General features: G+C 39.1%; 2 protein-coding genes across 4 annotated transcripts in view; both read right to left on the bottom strand.

Annotated features, from left to right (window-relative positions):
• Window positions 1-7,358, bottom strand: part of prkacba (protein kinase, cAMP-dependent, catalytic, beta a) — a 294,170-nt gene extending 286,812 nt beyond the window's left edge. Inside the window, exons 1-2 of one of the 3 annotated variants that reach the window (XM_077535439.1) lie at window positions 7,283-7,358; window positions 6,238-6,350 (exon numbers count right to left, since the gene is read on the bottom strand). The gene's annotated coding sequence lies outside the window, so the exon portion shown is untranslated. The other 2 variants (XM_077535437.1, XM_077535438.1) reach the window with 2 other exon arrangements.
• A 2,275-nt stretch (window positions 7,359-9,633) lies between these two features.
• adgrl2a (adhesion G protein-coupled receptor L2a) overlaps window positions 9,634-19,741 on the bottom strand; it is a 271,298-nt gene continuing 261,190 nt past the window's right edge. The window contains exons 34-36 of the mRNA XM_077534344.1: window positions 17,042-17,170; window positions 15,620-15,637; window positions 9,634-11,699 (exon numbers count right to left, since the gene is read on the bottom strand). Of these exons, the coding sequence (XP_077390470.1) occupies window positions 10,813-11,699; window positions 15,620-15,637; window positions 17,042-17,170 (1,034 nt within the window). The 3' untranslated portion in view covers window positions 9,634-10,812. The remainder of the gene's footprint in view (window positions 11,700-15,619; window positions 15,638-17,041; window positions 17,171-19,741) is intronic.

The raw sequence follows: 19,741 nt of genomic DNA, 5'->3' as shown, positions 1-19,741 counted from the left end.
CTGATGCTCCCAAGACAAAACTACCATTCAGCATCTGTTGGGATCCCCCTGGCTTTGTTTAACACGTTTGAACCCTGCAAGTGCAGGAAAGAACTATCGTAGTAACTAGTGGGGCAACGGATCACAAAAGTCACAGTTCGGATCAGCTCACGTATGTGACTCATGGATCGGATCATTTTTCGGTTCAGCAAAAAAAAAAAAAAAAAAAAAAAAAAAAAAAAAAAAAAAAAAAAAAAAAGCCGGCTATGTTTGACATTTTGAGTTGAATGTTTTTAATGGGCAGAAGTGTTTTATAAAATAAGTGAAGCGAAATTTTTTTTTTTTTTTTTTTTTTTAAATAATAATGTAAAGACCCTCACAGTGCAATTTAAGGCACATTCCCTTCCTTTAAACATGGAGAGTGAATTACAAAGTAGGCCTGGTCCAGAATATTGAAACATAATTAAATCCAGGTACAAGCTGTCATTTACTGCTACCAGCCAGGCACTCGTAGGTAATGCTAACAGCTAGCTGCTAGTAACTTACATCGAAGACTTCTGCCGTATCATAAAATGACGGCATAATTAATTAGCGGTTTCTTAGTGTTCTAAACTTGCGATTGAACATGAGTTTGGGATAGTGTTGTGTTGATGTCGGATGCAACTACAATGTTGTTGATCAAAAGTATGGTATAGAAAGCCTAAACATCTACAAGAGAAGTCAAGTTAGCCTCATGCCACAACATGGGCCAACTTCAAAGTAAAAGTCTTCTAAGGCGATTTGCATTGCAGTCAATGTATTACTGTATATTTGGTCAACTTTATTTTGAAGTTGGGCGGTGTGATAAGTATGTTTCAGCTTCCTGGACATGTCTGAATGGTGTCAATACGCACTGTTGCTTACCCCCCCCCCCCCCACCAACCAATCCGTGGATCGTAGATGCACGATACGAACCGTGTGGCCTGATCCGAACTGACCACGGATCAATGATGATCCGTTGCACCACTAGTAGTAACCGATAAGCCAGAACATGAGCATAAATTAAGAGTTTGCATTCAACTGCCATGTGCAGTTATTAAAGTTCTATACTTGTGGGAATATCTGCCGAGGTGGACTTTCAAGTGTGAAACTAATCAATCATGCAGGGCCACCGTAATCCATTACACTAGCTGCTATTGAAATATATTGAAATCAAAAATCTATTTCCACAGCCTGTCCTGAAATATGTAATAGGAACCATTCATAGTGCCGGGTGCCAATGCTACAATTATCACAGAATATAGCCAAAGCAATTTAGTCTGCCATATTAAGAAAGAAATGGCTTGAAAGGAGGAAGCACACCTGACATTAGACCATACAATCATTTAAATCTCGTTTTGATTGCTGGCGATATGAAACCTCAGCTCAGATATCATTAATTGCTTGTCTGCTATTCCCTTTTTTTAAAAGTCAACATAATGCTTCTCTCCCTCCTGCTATCTGCAATGGGATCCACTGAATAGGAAATGGAATTTGCATGATTGGCAAGACCTCGTAATGTCCTTTCTAAGACATCAGATTAAACGTGTTCAGAAAAGGGAGGCTCTCATCTAAAGGATCATTTTATTTGCAGTGGAAGGATATTAAGAGATTTCCGTACCAATCCAATTGTCACAACAAGATGGTAATTTGACAATACTCCAGTTCGTGGATAGAACATTGAAAAATATTTTTTGGGAATACCGCCAATCAGCATTTTGAGACCAGTATCCATCAATCCATTTTGGTCTGCTTATTCTTGTAAGTGGAGAGACTAAAGACCATGAAGCTGGCCCACTGCTTCACGGCCATTCACTGCTTCTCCTCAATCTGAGATTAGATTTCTTGACTGACCCTCGTCTCAAGGACCACGGAACAGACCTTAATAAGAAGGCTGTGGAGTGTGAACCCTCTGCAGTTCAAACACACTTGCCGACTTCATAAAAAGGGTAACATCATTCCGGTCTGCCAGTCCTCAGTCACTGTCCTTGATGCCCATACGATGTTTACCAAGGCAGTTCCCCAAATTCAGATCTTTTATGAACTCTGGGTGGAACACAAACACCCCGGGGCAATGCTGTGAGCTTTTGCACCACCTAGGTGATCTTGTGGGAGATCACACATCAAACTCCTTAGAATGCTTCTTAATAGGAACGCATGTCGGTTGAATCGAGTAAGTCTTTTCTTCACCCACTCACAATTATGCCAGGAAATGCCAGTTGATAGACAAGGTATTCCTGGAAGTTGTTCTGTGTGCCTTCACTAAACTCGCGCTCCCGAATTTTTGCCACAGCAACCACCAGGTTGAATTCCAGTTGGCCTGATAGTACCCACCAGCTGCCTCTGGAGTCTCAAGGCCAAAATGGCTCAATAGGATTCCCCCTTCAGCCTGACAACATCCCTCAACCAGCCACCTCACTCAAGGGTTGTTGCGACGACTGGCACCGACCAGCTCACCGCTACAATGAAGGCTTGGAACATGACTTACTCGGACTCAATGTCCCCTGCCTTCTTTGGGATGTGGGAGTTCAAGCTCATTCTGACAGGGGACATTCCCACCAGACCCTCACAATATGTTTGGATCCTCCTGCACCATTGGAGCCAATACACCACAGGAGGTAAGTGGTTGTCTGCGCTCCCCGATCTACAACAGGGTGCGACAAAGTCGACCATTGCACTGCTGCCTTGGGTGTATGGAGATCCTTATGTTTGTACACAATGTTTACGAACACAGAAGTCCAGTAAAAGAGCACCACTTCGGTTGCTCTCAATCAATCCTTTGCAAGACTCAATGCCATTGCCCAAGTAAGTCCCTCAGCAGATAAAAATAGTCTCAAGCGGGGGTGGAATGGAGTTGAATGAACTGCTATTTATATAGCGCTTTTATAGCGATAGTGCATAAAGTGCTTTACGTCGTCTCACATTCACCCATTCACACACCAGTGGTCTACTGCTACGCAAGGCCTTGCCAGGTCCACTGGGAGCAGTGTGTTGCTCAAGGACACTTCAACATGGTCACCAGGGGAGAGGATTGAACCCACAACCTCTCAGATGGGAGATGACCACTCTACCACAGAGCCACGCTGCCCCGGGTACTTCCCAGGACTCCAAAAATGGTGAGCTGCTGCTTGGCGCAAAGACAACAGCAACAGTGTGTCGAGGTGAGCCTGACTATAGCTAGTCAGAATCTCTTGACCTCACACATTAGCTCAGGCTCTTTCCCTATCAGAGTGGTGACATTCCAAATCACTTTCACTAGCTTCTGTTTCCAGGGGTTTCCAAGCTCCCCTACTTCAGATAAGATAACATTTATTAGTTCCACAATGAGGAATTCTGTATCATTTCAGCAGCAATAGTGGATAGGGGAAATTCAGAAAAAAAAACACACCCACACACACCCACACACGAGAAGACTTTCATACAAGAAGCACATTGCATAAAATAGGCACCATCCGCCGCCTAGTTCACCAATGCAACCGTCCACCTTGACTCCCACAGGTGATGAGCTCAATGAAAGATTGACCCATAATTTCTTTTCTGGCTGTACAGGCCTGGCCACAACGTGCTCCACATTGAGCCCCACCTCCAGGCCTGGCTCCAGAGCAGGCCCCCAACGACCTGTGTCTGGGCGAAGGAAAACGATCCCTCACCTTGGACCTATTTGCCCTGACTGACTCTACCAGTGGCATAAAGCCTCGACAGCTTAGTTCCAAGATGACAGCTCAATGAGGAGTTGGAATGGCACAATATTTCATGCAAAAGAGCTATACTGCATTTCCTAACGATTGTAGAGTTTAGTTATACAGTATGGCTCAAGTATGTACAACTTCCCCACCATATGTCCAAAAAAAAAAATCCTGACAAAACAGGTTATTTGATTCCTGTGAGCAAGCTTGTGCATGTTGGTTTTCGTTCCACACGGCAACGTACAAAACAAGCAGGATAATGACATCACAGTGCAAGTGATTTGACAGAGATCACAGGAAAACATTGTCGTTTGAGTTGTCAACTAGCTCACGGTCATAACGACCCTGTGGGACCGCTTGGCCGAGATCAGCGTGACAAGGTTTTCTCTTGTACGGATCCTTTGAATGGTAATGAGAAACTACAGTCCAACAGAGACATTCATAATATATTTTCTATCTTGTCTTCACAGAACACCTTTGCCACCAGCAAGGAAATTCTGAATCAATATTCCATGTCAATGTGCAGCTGCACTCAAGGTTATAACTCTTTTCCCTCTACTTATTAATTATAAACGCAGTGCAGAGTCCATTGGCTGCTTTATGGATCTCATTCGTGTCCTGATGGGAGCGGCCGAGGTTCTCGGGGTGTTTAAATGACGCTGCCAATGTGGTGATGTTTTAGTTTCAAGTAGTACAGTACATCTGGAAATATAACACATTTGCCTGAGAGGCAAGTTACAGTATTATGTTTTTGGTTGTTTGTTTTTTTTTAACCACAAGATTAAATGAGAGTCAACCAAAAGCAAAGATTAACTGTTTTCCTTGTCCTCACGCTAAACGGCTGCAACAACATCCGTAATTGCTTTTGAATGGATGAGCTAAAGGTGTTTTCATATTTAAGTAATTTATCACCAAAGAAGCTGCATCGCCCCACTGTGATGTTATTCTATTTTAAACGACATGATGGAAGGAGAAAGACTGTGATCACTGTTGATGATTTTAATTTTCTCTTTTTCTCCCGTTGCAAAGTATTTAATCATTTTAAAGCCTTGTTTGAGCATCTGCGGAAGACTGAAAATGATCCCCCAGTGCTCCCAGAGCCTCAGTTTGAAGTCTCAGTTTTATAAAGATTTATGCAGTCTACCAATGTAACATGCCATAAGATCCAACAATCTTATTTTTGTTAGTGTATAATTAGGATATACTTATCTTGATTACTGCCACATTTGCAGGTCTCACCTTCAAAAACCTGCCTTAAAAATTTGCCGTTTCTCCCCCGAGGTTAAACTAGAACGGCATACACTGGCAAAGTACACTATTTCATTTTCTCTTCTTCAGTCAGTCACTCTCATCCCTTTTTCATTTGAAATCCTGCATCTGGTTATTTCATAATTATGGGAGGGGATTATAACGAAGGCAGCTCGAGCTGCAGGTTAATTGGATTTTTCACCTCAGCGGGACCGGATCTAAGTCGCCCATGGGTCACAAATCTGCACATTTGAAGCTGGGGACAGGACAAAAGAGGCTGGGGGGGAAGAAAAGAGCGAGCGGTTAAAGGGTCCCCTTTGACTCGAGTTACTTTTGCGCTGCCAGATACTGTGCAACTTGAGAACACAATCGCTTTCATCCGTGCTGATGACATCTGTAAGTGCTGCTGTGTTTTCCAATCACGGGAGTTATACAGACGCGTATACCATTGAAGTGACTATTGACTCCTGGCGCGGCAAGAGATTGGAGTGAAACTTTTTCAAACAAAGTATGCTCAAGTGTGTTTTCATCTATTTAGAAAAAAATATGGATAAATGAAGTACTTAAAAATATCTTCAATCAAATCCTTCTAATAAACTTTATATATATATATATATATATATATATATATATATATATATATATATATATATATATATATATATATATATATATATATATATATATATATATATATATACACACACACACACACACACACACACACACACACGTTTACACCCTGTCCAGATTTTCACAGCTACATGCTAGCTAAATAACTAGCTAGAAATAAAAATAAAAAAAATATGGATAAATTTAACCCTTAACTCATTCACTGCCAGCCCAGTAAAATTTAATCTTTGACGTCTATAGCAGTCAATGGCAGTGAATGAGTTAAAATTAAATGATCTAATGAAGGCATTTTTATTTTCATACACACATTGGGACACTAGCATCAGTGATGCATGTAGCTTGCAGTAGAGAAAAGAGCAAATGGACCTCGTTAGTTTTTAATTTAAATGTACAAACCCAGTTGTGAGAGGCTCCTCTGGCTTTTCACTGCTTTAGAAAGATTATCAACACATCTGTGTGTCACATTTTGGAACGGTTGTGTTCACAGCTACAGAACTAGCTCAATGGCTTTCACAAAATTGCATCATATACTACAGAGGATAAATCCTGGCTGTTAATGTTGATTCAGCAACTACAACTATCATTTGTTTGCCACTGTTTTTTTTTGTTTTTTTGTCAAGACAACATTCCCATTTTACAATCAAAGCCAAGTTCTGCTGACAGTATTCTCTACCTTGCTTTCCTCAGCGCAGGCTGCCTCGCACGTCTGTGGGAACATCCGAGCCAGCGGCCCCCCGGCTCCTGGCCTACTTCTGAATCGATGTTTGACAAAGGCCGAGTCTCTCCCTGAGCAAGAGGCAGAGAATTAGAGAGGCTCTCATGTGGTGAGAAGGCCACACGCGAAGCTAGAGGGTGCCAAGTCCACACTATCCATCACCGATAAATATCCCATCCCGGATCATATTTCCATGCTCTTAAGCACAAAAACAAAGCTGCTTGCAAGTTATGTTTAGCTGATTGCATTGTAAGGATAAACATAATTAAAGTTTGAGCAAAAATCTACAACAGGGCTGTCGACTTTTCACCAAACCTCAGAGTGAGACATTGGTCGGTTGGGGCTCCATCTTGTATTTTAGAGTTTTGTTTTTAGAACAAACATGACAATTTGTGAATTTACAGATATCTGCAACACTGTACAAAAGTTCTCTTTTCTCACCTGATTTGTCCCTGTCTTGCCTTGAAACAGCATTCTTACAACATAGTATACGTTGAAAAGCGAGAATGTTACAAATGTACATTGAATGATATTCTTAAAACAACAATTGACTATTTTGAGCTTACGTCACAAGTCAAAAGCGCAGCTGAAAATAATGATCAGCTCATCAGCAAGCTTTGTAGAAGCCTGTTAATGATCCTGATCATGAATCAGGTGTGTTTGTTTGATTTCAAAATGTGATGAAATGTCATTTGTTTGTCCTCATCATTTTAGTTTGGGTTCTCTGTTGTCATTTTTACAAAAAGCAGACGGGTCCTATGGAGAATTCTGCCCATGTGCTCACCACTGAGCCAGCAACAATGAACTTAAAGTGACATAAAGATGAAGCAAGTACAACAGCTCACCGTTTCCTGGTGCTGCAGCCCTGATTATAAAACGAGTTTGTACACACGTGCGTCACTCATACTGTGCAGTAAATAGGATTATTTTCTACCAAAATACAGCAGTAGCTGGAAATGACGTCAACTTAAACAGGTTCTCAAGTGAACAGGTATGTACTCACTTTGGGTACATGGTGTGTTCTTTGGGACAAACGTTGCCGCTCACAAACAAGGAGGAAGGGGGGGGGTGACAAAAGCATAGGTGAGAGGCGGGGTTTGCCCACGCGACAAGGCAGTCTTACCATTTAATTGACAGAAGTGACTGAAACAACAACCCCTTCGAAAGGGTAACGCAACATTATTTATTTATTTTTTGCTGATAAACTACATAAAGTGGTGTCTAAAAATGCTGTCTACATGTCCTGGTCATTATTTTAACATTTTTAGTGCATGTTTGTTAAAAGCTTAAATTGGGGGCAAAAATCGTGTGTTTTGTGTGAACTTAAGGTTGCCGGTACTAGTTGGGTTTCCATCCACCCATTTTTATTTAAATTGTCAAGAAATGTGAAAATAAAACGAATGGAAACGCTAGAAATTTTGAAAAAAAACAAAAAACAGATGATAAAGTAAGATATGTTTGGGGAGATGAAGAAATGTGATTATTTTATAATTAATTAAAGAAATGCATGAATGCAATTTTAAATTGCTTTATTGACATTAGCTCGACAAACTTCACTTACATGTGTGAGAGAAGCCAACGAGACAAACTACTTCCGTTCAGTCAGTCAAAAGCAACATTCCCACCTGGAACTTTCCATCATCCCAAAGTTTCGAGGGTGGATTATGTACCCCTCACTACAACGTCATCTCGCAGCGCTTATTCGTGAAAGAAGAATGGATGGAAACGGGCATAAGTGGCATATCCGATTTGCGCGTTTTCACAAAATTTGTTTAAAAAAAATTCGAAACATTTTGGATGGAAACCTGACTACTGATAAAAACACAATTTGGCTGTTTGTCCTCTCATGACGAGAAGTTGTGGATTGTGAGTTGCTGCTGTCAATCACAGCCAGACCACGCCCAACCCGCTCCCCATTTGTAACCCAACAGTCCTCCAGGCAACACCCACTTCCAGTGGTACTTATTTATTAAGTATATACATTTTTGGGCATGTTCTCCCCGTGCCCGCGTGGGCCTTCTCCGGGTACTCCGGTCTCCTCCCACATTCCAAAGACATGCATGGCAGGTTAATTGGCGCTCCGAATTGTCCTTAAGTGTGCTTGTGAGTGTGGGTGGTTGTTCGTCTCTGTGTGCCCTGCGATTGGCTGGCAACCAGTCCAGGGTGTCCCCCGCCTACTGTCCAGAGCCAGCTGAGATAGGCGCCAGCACCCCCCGCGACCCTTGTGAGGAAGAAGCGGTCAAGAAAATGGATGGATGGATGGATATATTTTTGGCTTTTAGCCTTTATGACAAGATGTCTTCATGTCTTCCTGAGAAGAAAGGAAATTAGCCTGAGTGAGCATTTATGTTGACATACAATCTATTAAAAAGTCATAAAATTCTTTACTCTTTCCCAAATTTCCCTCACGTTAGACTGTCACACACAAATAAAATCACGTTCAATCAGTGGTGCTGTGATGACTGATACGTTGGGCCATCAGTGAACCGACAACCTGTCAGAACAAAAACAAAAACGGTGTTGCTCATCCATCAAATGGCTATTCTCACCCCCCTTTAAGTTATTTTTTTGGCCAATTGCCTACCTATGTATAATTATGTGGAAAACTTTTTGTCAGTTTTCCACTTTTTAAATGCCACATAATTGTGGTTGGAGTCAAAACAGTAGCCCACTCAGTGTCATGTTGTGTGAGTGCATTATTTTTTTTTCAAAGGTCTGAGTCGTTTACTTCAATGCCAAATGGTAATCAGTGCAATTTCCAGCTCCCCCGCTGAGATCTTGTCACTCCGCCTCAACTGGTGTTACATTGCAGTGCTTCGTAAATTAGCATTACCTGAGATGTGTAACGGCCAGCTTCTGCCGCGACGGACAATTACAGCAAATATGTGTCGTACTTGGACATATCTTGTATAATACTTTTCTACAAACGCAGCCAAGTGGAACATTGACCACTTGTGAGCTGTGCGGATAAACTCCCACATGCTAATAAAGCCAAAATCCAACAAGATTTGTGTTGTGCTTCTTTCACTGGGCCAAAAGTAGGGCTCATTCAAGAATATACTAAAATGGAATAATGTAAATCAGAATCATTGAACCTTTATTCGTGTTACAACCACACAAAACCGTTTACATAGCAATTTTCCTACCTGAGTATCTCATCTTTGAATAACATGGACAGATTTGGCGTTTCTAACAAATGTGGTGAAACAAGTTCTCTCAAACTGTGCAGCCATTCAAGAACAAAATGAGAGAAATAAATTACACATTAATTCACCTTCACCTTTCAAGGTGTCATAGCAAAATAAGTCAAAGCGATCGGATGTCCTGTCGGAGCAAATACACCATAAATCAGCATTTGACAAAAAAACTCACATTTATTGTATTTGTCAAACAAGTGTTCAACTTTACATCAGTCTTAGAGTGGAGAGCTCGTTGTAATATGTTTACACAAAATCATGAGCAGTACAGTATGTATACCGGTGATGGGAAATATTTCCCATTTATTTAAAAAGAAAAAAAAACGATTTAATAAATAAACGGTTTACACCAAGGCAGAGAAAGTAAATTAATGATTAACAACAATAACAAAAACCTTCATTTTCAAACTGCCCGTCACTTTGTTAAAATATGCATAAACGCCACTCTGGCAAAATCATATCAGCACTATTTAAGTGGGAGATATTAATGAAATGCAGACAGTATAAACACTGTTCATTGGTGGGGAAACGTGATAAAGCATTCATGAATTTTTAAATGTATATTTCTTTCTTTACATATGTCTTTAACGTTCAAACTCACAACCATGAATCAACGGTTGAAACCACTATGTATAACCTCTAGACAATAGTCTCGCAAATGTTAAATTTTGCAGTTTCTTCATAATTACGGTTTCCCAAGAAATCTGTATTTTACACCAGCAATACAACAAAATATATATTTATAGCCATAATTCTTGACTACGGTTTCAATGTACAGTTGAGAAAATATAAGGCCAGGGGTTTGATTGCTAGTGGTCATACAATCGAAACAGCATGGGGATGAAGGATGACCAGGACCATATATATTCCTTCAGAGAAGGAAAAAAAACAAAAACAGTCTATACAGGCTCGAGTCAATGTCCTGGTCCATGAGTGTCATTTTGTTCACAATCAAAAAACAAAAAAAATGAAACAAAACCACGGGATGCTGGGAAGTGTATGTACAACCTTTTTAAATGCTTTTCTGAAAGATCAAGTAATGGTTCTTTGCTTTTTTTTGTTGTTTTTGTTTGTATTTCTATTATGGTACCGTACATTTCTGACAGCAGCAGCACATTTAAATACATAATTGGCTTATCTCTAAAAATGAAAATTTGACTCTGAATTTTATGTACACTTTTATTAAAATGTTGCACAGCAATGGCTAAAAAGAGCGGAAGGATGATCTGTTTGGGGGAGAAAGAGCGTGGTTCAAACGACACCTTCTACTTCCTTCACTATTTTGTTGACGGCTGAAATTGGTCGGGAGGAGAGTCGGCTGTTCATCGTAATACATTTAAAGGCTTGTGACTAGCTGCATCTGTCCTTCCCGTACGTCGCCCTCCGGTATGCAGCCGTCTTTGGTGATGGGGATAATATAACCATCGCTCGTCCCTTTGCCTATCTGGTAATAGGCCTGCAGCTGGTGGCCGGCTCCTAAGTTAGGCATGCTCTTGTAGTAAACGTCCTCGTTCTCGCTCCTCTTGGACGGGGACAAGTCCTCCACCACTTCCGGACTGCTCTCCGGATCAGGAGAGTCCCTCAGGTTGGGCATGCTAGTGTACAAGGAGTCTCTGTTTGGAGACTGCAAACTTTCCTGGTCGTCGTTGTCGGGCGTCAGCTGAAGGGTTTCCACTCCCCCGTCGGTCCTCACCTTCTTCTCGGGGGCGTACAGAAGCGAGTGAGTCCGCTGGGGGATGAGCGGCGCCTCCAGCTGGCGCTGATGGTGCAGCTCCAGGCCCACCGCCTCGCCCACGTGCACCAAAGAAGAAGCGTCGGCGACGATGGCGTCGTCGTCGCTGCAGCTGCCGCCCGCCGCCGGCACGTTGGGCGGAGCCCGCTCCGCCTTGTGGTGGTGGTGGTGGTACTGCGGCGGAGGCGGCGGGTGCTGCTGTTGAGGCTGACGGTGGTGGTGGTGGTGGTGATGGGGAGGGTGATGCAAGTTGGGGGGCTGCTGTTGTTGCTGTTGGTGGCTTTTGGTACAGGCACGCAGGTTGTTGTGCACAAGCTCAGAGATGATCATTTTCTCGAAGGCAGCGTCGTCCAGACTGAGTCCGCAGTCCACCACCTGTACACTGTCGCCGAAGTCCGCACTGCGGAGTGAGTAGCTGTTGTTAAAGTTACCATTTAGCGGTAGAGTATCCATTGCACTTGTATCCCTCACCACATTGTTCAGTGAGTGCCCTGCAAGGAAACGACAAAGACTTTCCGTTATTTCACATCTTCGTTACATGCGACCGCTGAGTTCAATATTTAATGCTGTTTAGGATGCATGTAGTAACATTAAGCCATGCCGTACATCTGTTAGTTTGGCACAATGCTACGACGGCGTATTAGGGCCACGTATTTAGAGGGCGGGGGCAATATTCCTAGAAAAAAAAACTGGAAAAAAAACAGGCACTGCAAAAAGGACAGTTAGAAAAAAAATATATAGTAAAATAAGAAAATTGCAAATTTACAAGACAAATTTTTTTTGTAAATTTGCCACTTTAGAAAGTGGCAAACTTGCAAGTCACTGCAAAAAGGACAGCAGAAAAAAAAAAGTAAAATAAGAACATTATTACTTCAATTAAGTAAAATTATCTGCCAACAGGAAGAAGAAAAAATTACTTAAATTTACCTGTAAGATTTAGAAAAATAAGAAAATAATACTATTCGCATATCAACTACAGAGGTCTTGAAAATAGTATTTTTATACAAAAATCAAGTTATATTAACTTTTTCCAAGCAGGGAAGTAACAGGTCACATTTTTATTGTCTTTGGTATGACCCATGCCGGATTCAACCCACAACCTCCAATTCTGAGGGTTGGCACTAGACCACTGAATTTGGATATCAGAATATTGGAAACATAAAATATGAGTTTAGTAAATATAACAAAATAAACTTGCAGTTTTGTCTGATTGTTTTCATATTTTTTTCACAATATTACCATTTTTCTTATTTCTAGATTGTGCAAAGTCGAAAAGAGATTTCGTCTTATGAAACCACAGTTCAGGGCCATTGATGTTGGTTAGTTGTCATCTTAAAATGTGTAAAATGCTTGTTTTAACCTCATGGTACATAAAACTGGCTGTTAACACTCAAGGCTAAGACTGCTTGATCAAATAAGATAATTAAGTCAAAAGTATCTAAAAATGACACAATGATCTTGTATGACAATTTCATTTACAGCAAAAAAAGCAAATTTAGGCTAAATTAAAAAAATATATATCTGAGTTAAGATTTCGTTTCACTTTATTAAAGTGGCAAATTTGCGACTTTATGAATTGGCAGATTTGCGAGAAAAAAAACTTGTGAAACTTACGAGAAATACACAGAGTGGACTACTCGACTGTTTGTGCCAAAACTTTTCAGTTGGGTTTCCAAATAAGGAAATTAACCATATGATGTTAAGCGTTCGCTCTTTGAAGCGTTATGTACGTCCACTGGCCAGAATTATTATTTACACATTCATACATTTTGGTATATATATATATTTTTTTGTACAACTATCTAAGTTGATGTGTCGAATCTGCTGCTCTCCGTCATTCACTTAACATTTACCTAACGTATGCTAGCTTCTGATTGGTTAGTGTTAGTCAGCTGATAGTGGATCAGAAAGTGTTGTCGCTCTTGCTGCCCTGTATGATGAGTAAAGGTTATATTAAAAATGAAATAAATAAAAAAATAAATTAAGTGACAAATCTTGACAAAGTCGCAAATTTGCCACTTTATAAACTTGCAAATTTACCACTTTATAAACTCGGAAATTTACAAGGTTTTTTTTTCTTGGAATATTGCCCACTTCCTCTAAAAAATATATATTTATACGTGGCTCTAACACGCTGTCGTACAATGCTTTGCTTTGCATGCATTTTGAGAATTTTTACGTCTTGAACTTTCTTTCAACTGTAATTTAATCAAAGTCAGCTTTGTGCGTATTAGTATGCCGCAAAGAGACGACGAAAGGGGATCCCAAACAACATTAAGAAAACCAACTGAACGGTAGCCACCATCACGACACACCGGGCAGAGTGGAGGTCTACAGACGGGCAAGCTACATTACACCAAATAGGTTGGAGGTGCAAGGCGAGAGAGAAAAAAAAAAACCACGAAGACGGGGAGGAATGAGGAGAAAGGGAAAATAGTCATGTGTAAACATGAGACAGCCATCTTTGTTCTCACTACACGGGGAGCCCACAAGCAGCACTCCACCATCACCACACACAGCAGGTGAAAAGACTCACTTCATGTCTGCCTGCTCAGCCTATCTGGTCTAAGAGCAGCTGATGTACAAAAGAAAGTAAAATGATTTATTGTAACATGAAGAAAAATCACTCAAAAGGGCAACAAAAAAAATAAAAAATAAAGGTTTGAACTGCGACATAACAAGAGCAAAGGTTCAGAAAATCAAATCAACTTGTGTTCACAATAAGAGCAACGGTGTGTCTAAAAAGGTGAATAAAGCTCAAAATCCTTATAATAGCATAACATCACGATACGTGAACAGGATTTCTGTGGATATCATCAAATCTAATTGAATGCTTTTTAATGCTGTTTTATTTTAATGCAACTTAAAACTAATTAAATTGCAATGTACACAAACATATACACAAGCACGCCCACACATGCATACACACACATATGCATAATGCATATACGTTTATATTAGGGCTCTCAGTCGATTACAATTTTTAACCGTAAATGAATGCATGATTTCCATCGTTAACTTGCGATTAATTGTAAATTGCACGTTACATCTGCTCTAAATGTACAATAAAATATATTTTCAAAAAAAAATTTCACTCTTTTTTATTTATTTATTTTTTTAAAGTGGACAACTAGGTGGCGTTAGTGTTTCATGTTGGACATTGATGACAGGAACACATTTTTAAAATGGTATTCATAATGTGAAGCACCTTGTGGACTCTAGGTGATGTTGTTCAATGTAAATTACAACTACTCACCAGTCACCAAAAATAAATATAATTTTACCACATTTATTATTGCTAAAATGTGTTCTAGTGAATCCTTTACACAATGTTGTATGTGAAATAAAGCATGAACAACAATTGTATTTACATTTTAATGCCTTTTAATATCATATTTAATGCTTCTTAATGGCATTTAAGGTTTTCATTTTGGCAAAATACAGAAAGCAATTTGAAGGATTTTGAGCTTTACTCATATTTTTAAACACACTGCCATTTTTCACAACACAATTGTACATTAACTCATAGATATTATAGCTTTTTCGCGGTTGGTTTTGTCCAATTAGGTATACATTCTGTCCATAACTTGGCAGCCTGTGCGCCCGTAGCTGGCTGAGGTCAGAGGTCGCCAACAGCCTAGCATTTGGCATTCGTCACAGTGACAGTTCCCAGTGAGACGCCAGTCACTGGCAGAGCAGCTGAGGAATAACACAAGCACTGCAGAGGTCAGACGCAGTCATGTTAGGAATTCCTCAAAGCACGGAGGTCATGCAAAGCAGCGCCAAAAAAAGATAAATATTAGTTATTCGATGATAGAGAGAGGAGATAAAGGCCAATGTGACGCATCGCACTAAACCAGATGTCGACATTAGCGGGAAGACTAATGGGGGCGCTTTTACTGCGAAGATTCTTTTCTGAGGAAAAAGAAAATGGGGAAAAGGATCAAGTTTGGGATGTTAATAGAGATTCATCGCTGATTATCAGGGAGAGAGCAAGAAAAAGATTTTAAGGGGAAATCTAACAGCTGCTGTCACGACAGGCGGGGTTTTACCATTGAGAGAGAGAGAAAAAAAAAGATTGCAAAAGGTGCTAATTGAGCTCGACTGGACGCTGTCACTGTTTACGAATGTTGGACTTAAAGCAACCACAACTGATAATGCCTCGAAAATATTATCAATACTGTACTTCCAAAATAATTCCGAAGAACTTGAACACCATTTTGTGAACCACTTGCTCCTTGAGTGTGTGTTAATGGCCTAAAGTAAACAAAACAAAAAAAAAAGTGCCGGTGGTGGGGAAGGGGTGGGATGTTTGTTTTTTTGTTTTGTTTTTTTAATTTTTTGTTTTTTGAAGTAAGCATGCTGAAAAAAATTTACATTTGATAGGCAAAGTTAAGTTTGACTCCCATACTTGTCTCTCTGTAGGTCACTAGAGGGAAGCACAAGGGAAGAGCACAGAAACATCACAAAAGATGCCATTTCAGATTCAACATGGTGGGGAAAACATACAGTTAAGCCCACATTTGTTTATTTTATTTTTTTAAGTGACTTTTGATTTGTGAATGGGTCTCATCTGGCTAGAAAAGACATAAATATGTCCATACATTATTAATTTAAAAAAAAAAATCCTTATTTTCATTGTATTTTACATTTTCCTAACAATTGTGAGGTGAAAATAGGTTGCATCATTCTAAAGAACCCTAATGAATTTGAGGGCAATCTACATATGTAATCTTCTAATACATTTTTAACTGACAATCATACAATATATTGAGAATGTGAATTACACATTTTGGGTATTTATTAAACTGTTAAAACAAGTAAGAAAAACTAGTGGTACATTCTTTGCCATTTCCAATTATTTTTTAAATAAATAATGGCCATAGTATGAATAATTCCGGGCTTAACTGTAACAGCGCTGCAGTCTTCACAACATGCAACCCAAAAAAATAAATAAATAAATATATTATTCATACATGGGTGACCCTCATTTGCATTAAATAAATTTTTTGTAGTGGTGTTAAAAATTTTTTATTTGGCAATATATCGCGATATTACATTGCACAATTCTCGAATCGATTCAATAGGTGGGCGAATCGATTTTTAAACGTCCATTTTTGATGGAAAAATATTGAACAGCTTACTTATGGTTAGGGTTCACACCGTAGTTATGGAAAAATGTTATATTAATTAATGGAACATTAAGCCTTAATATTTTATTTCAAAGCTGGTCAAATATGAAACAGATTACAACCTGTTTATTAAAAACAGTGGCTTACAGTTATGACTGAAGTTTCAGATAAATAATACATTTTCATACAAATCTTAAAGTGTACATGTACAAGTTTACTGGTTACTATTTTTTAAATTTGAGTAAAAAAAAATAAAAAAAAATGCAACAATCTACTTATAAATTCGTATTGGGATTAATCGGTATCGAATCGACTCGTGACCTATGAATTGCGATACGAATTAAATCGTCAGGTACTAAGCAATTCACACTCCTAATTTTTTTTTTGTAATGTTTAAAATCGATTTGACCTGTTTTAAGGGTAAATCTCCCATTAAAACATTCAAAACCATAAATGACCTGCTAACATTGCTGATGCAGTTTACACTATAATATCACTAGTCAAACAATACAACTTTACTTTGAAAAATTGATTGATTAATTGATTGATTGATTGATTGATTTGGCGATGAAGAGTGACAATGCGACATTGTCCTGCCTTTTGTTTGGCCTGTCAACACTACACTAAAGAGTGAGATACTTGGGAGGGGAAAATAAAAAGTGAAGTCAAGAAAAAGCAGGTGATCGTGTAAGTAAGCACACCTGGAGAGTTAAACACTGGAGCCGTTGGGGTGTTACACACAACTGTCTCCGCCAGTAAGGTGTTATAAGGGTTGTTAGAGCCTTGTGGTCGAAGAAGAGGATTTGTTAGTAGGTAATTCCCAGTCATTCCTGGAGTTGAAAGACAGAAGAGGAGAATGTGCACTCAGCCAACAGTGAACATAAGAAATGAAAGCCATGTCCAGAGTGTAATTATTTGACTTGTGCGGAAGCGCTGCCAAAATATGGGAGGAGCAAAGACTTGAGGACGCCAGTTTTGTGTAATATTGATTGAACACCAGTAACTTAAATACTGCACCGAAATGGGAAGAGTAGATTACTGGTGTACACATTTATTTTTGAAACTTAATATATTTAAATAATACAAATATAAAATTAAAGTAATTATTAAATTAATACAAAAATATAAATATGAGGGAATATGTGCGTGTGTGTGTGAAACCTTTTAAAAACACAAGTTAACAAAACTGTTTTACTAGATAATTTTTATGTAGACAGACTCTAAAAAGTATCACCTCATCAACAAGGCAGTAACGGGTAAGGCTTACAACTAATAAATTGTAATTATCAGTAAACACTGAATGGAGATTCATTTGATATTTTACAATGCTGGCATAAAATAAGAACATTTAGTGTAAATGAACAGTAATATGCAAAAGTATGTGGTCATCGTTAGATTTGTTCTTTGAAAGATCCTATAATGACCGCAGCCAAAATTGCTTGTTTGTTATCAAGCTATTTCGTGGTTACTGGATTCCATCATGATTTAATTGGTGAAAATAAATCCCTGTGTATTGATATTTGTTTTCAAATAAAAACTATCTCTCTGTACAATTTTGCACAATTCTGCTACCTGTATGTGTCCAATCATGTGCTGTTTTATTTTGTAAAGATGACTGCTTTGAAAAAGGTCATTAAAATAACTTTTCAAAACTACTTTTGCACGTTCTGTATTTATTCAATCAGGTTTCACCTTTTGGGGGGAAAGTGTGCACACTTCAACAAGTAGTTTCAAGTGTATTTTATTTGTCTGTCAGCTCATGCTGTTTGAAAGTGCGATATAAATAAACTTGAGTTGAGTCTCACCCTCATTCGCTAACTGTGGGGCAACTTTCACATTATCCGACTAAACACAATCAATTAAGCAATCACGTAGTATAGTTATTTTATTTATTTTTGGGCGTGACCCACAGCCCTGAATGCCACTAGTCTAGATCTGCACCTGCCCTGATCAGATCCCCACATTCATAACGTAAAGTCATTGGCAATAAGATGGAAATTGTTTAAAGTGTTTACTTGACGATCTTAATCATTAATTTGATATGTTCACAAATTAGACTTTGAAACAGACAACAGAATGCAGAGTAAAACGTTTTTGCTTCTGAAGCTGAAATATCTTAATTTATGAAGCAATATAATGAGAAATATTCTAAATATTTTAGTTGTACGTAATATGGTTGTAGGCCATGTCACTGTATTTTTTATTAGAACTGCCAATTTTTTTTTTTTTTAAATCAGATTAATCACATCTTAGAATTTTGAGTAATCATGATTAATCGCTTCACTACAACGTTTTTTTTTTTTTTATTAACATTTTTTTTGTAGGCCAAACTTAAAGACCACCTGTTATGTGTTAATTTTTTCGATATTTAATATGATGAGTACATCTTCAAAAGTTTGTATCCACTGCAACAGCTCATCCTCGTCTTTTTCTAATCAGTTAATCACTTGCATAATATTAAAATGGAAAAAAAATGACCCCAATAGTTTGACATGAACAAATATTCTGAGTATCATACGCAGTCATTTATTAAATGTTTTACTTTAATGCATGTAGTTTTGTTGTTTGCTAAAGCACAACATGTTATACCATTAACATAACCCTCCACTGTCAGCTAAAGGATCATTAATAGTGTGATTAATCTACATTAATACATGATTAATGTGATAATGTTTTGTGATTAATGAATTCGTTAATGCTTTAACTTTGACAGTACTATTTTCTTATAGAAAACAGTTGGTGGGCCACAAATTGCCCCCAGGTCGTCATTTGGACACCAAATGCATTACACAAGAGTTTTATACAATCATTTCGATTTATATTTCTCCTCCATAGCACATTTTCCTGTCCGTTTCTTTTTTTAACCAGCTTCTAATGTATTTCAAGCGACGAAGGCAACTCCAGTGCCATTAATCACCTGTGTTAAATGCCATCTGTCTGTCTGTTGGGAAGACTTCAGGGATGCTTTTAATGACAGGAAGCGCTTCCAGGAGCCGGAGCCCTCGTTTAGTGCAGCGGCTCTCCAGGGTAGCTCGCTTTCTACGCCCCGGAGTGATCAATATCTAACCTTTACATTAACAACTTCACGGCTCGGCACTGTGGGGAGAAAAGCTCGACTTGTATTTTGTTAGAGGTGTATGAGCGAGTCAAAATGTGCCTGGGAGCCGGAGGTGGCAGTGAGTTACCTTGTAAGAAGTGACAGTGGAAAAAAAAAAAAAAAAAGAGAGAGCCAAGGCAGAGATGTGCAGGAATTGGCATGGAAGCAGGGCGGGATGTGAACTGCCTCGGAATAGGCCCGCTTTTCCTTCACATGCTCCAAAAAGCCATTTTAAGAGGCAGCAGAAAGCCGAGCAACACGCTAAGCGCTCCGGGTCAGCCAGAGTTGAACATCATCTTCTCAT

Source organism: Festucalex cinctus, chromosome 10 (assembly GCF_051991245.1).
Source record: "Festucalex cinctus isolate MCC-2025b chromosome 10, RoL_Fcin_1.0, whole genome shotgun sequence".
NCBI lineage: Eukaryota > Metazoa > Chordata > Actinopteri > Syngnathiformes > Syngnathidae > Festucalex > Festucalex cinctus.
The sequence above is the reverse complement of the archived record's forward strand: the minus strand, read 5'-3'. Positions and strand labels throughout refer to the sequence as shown.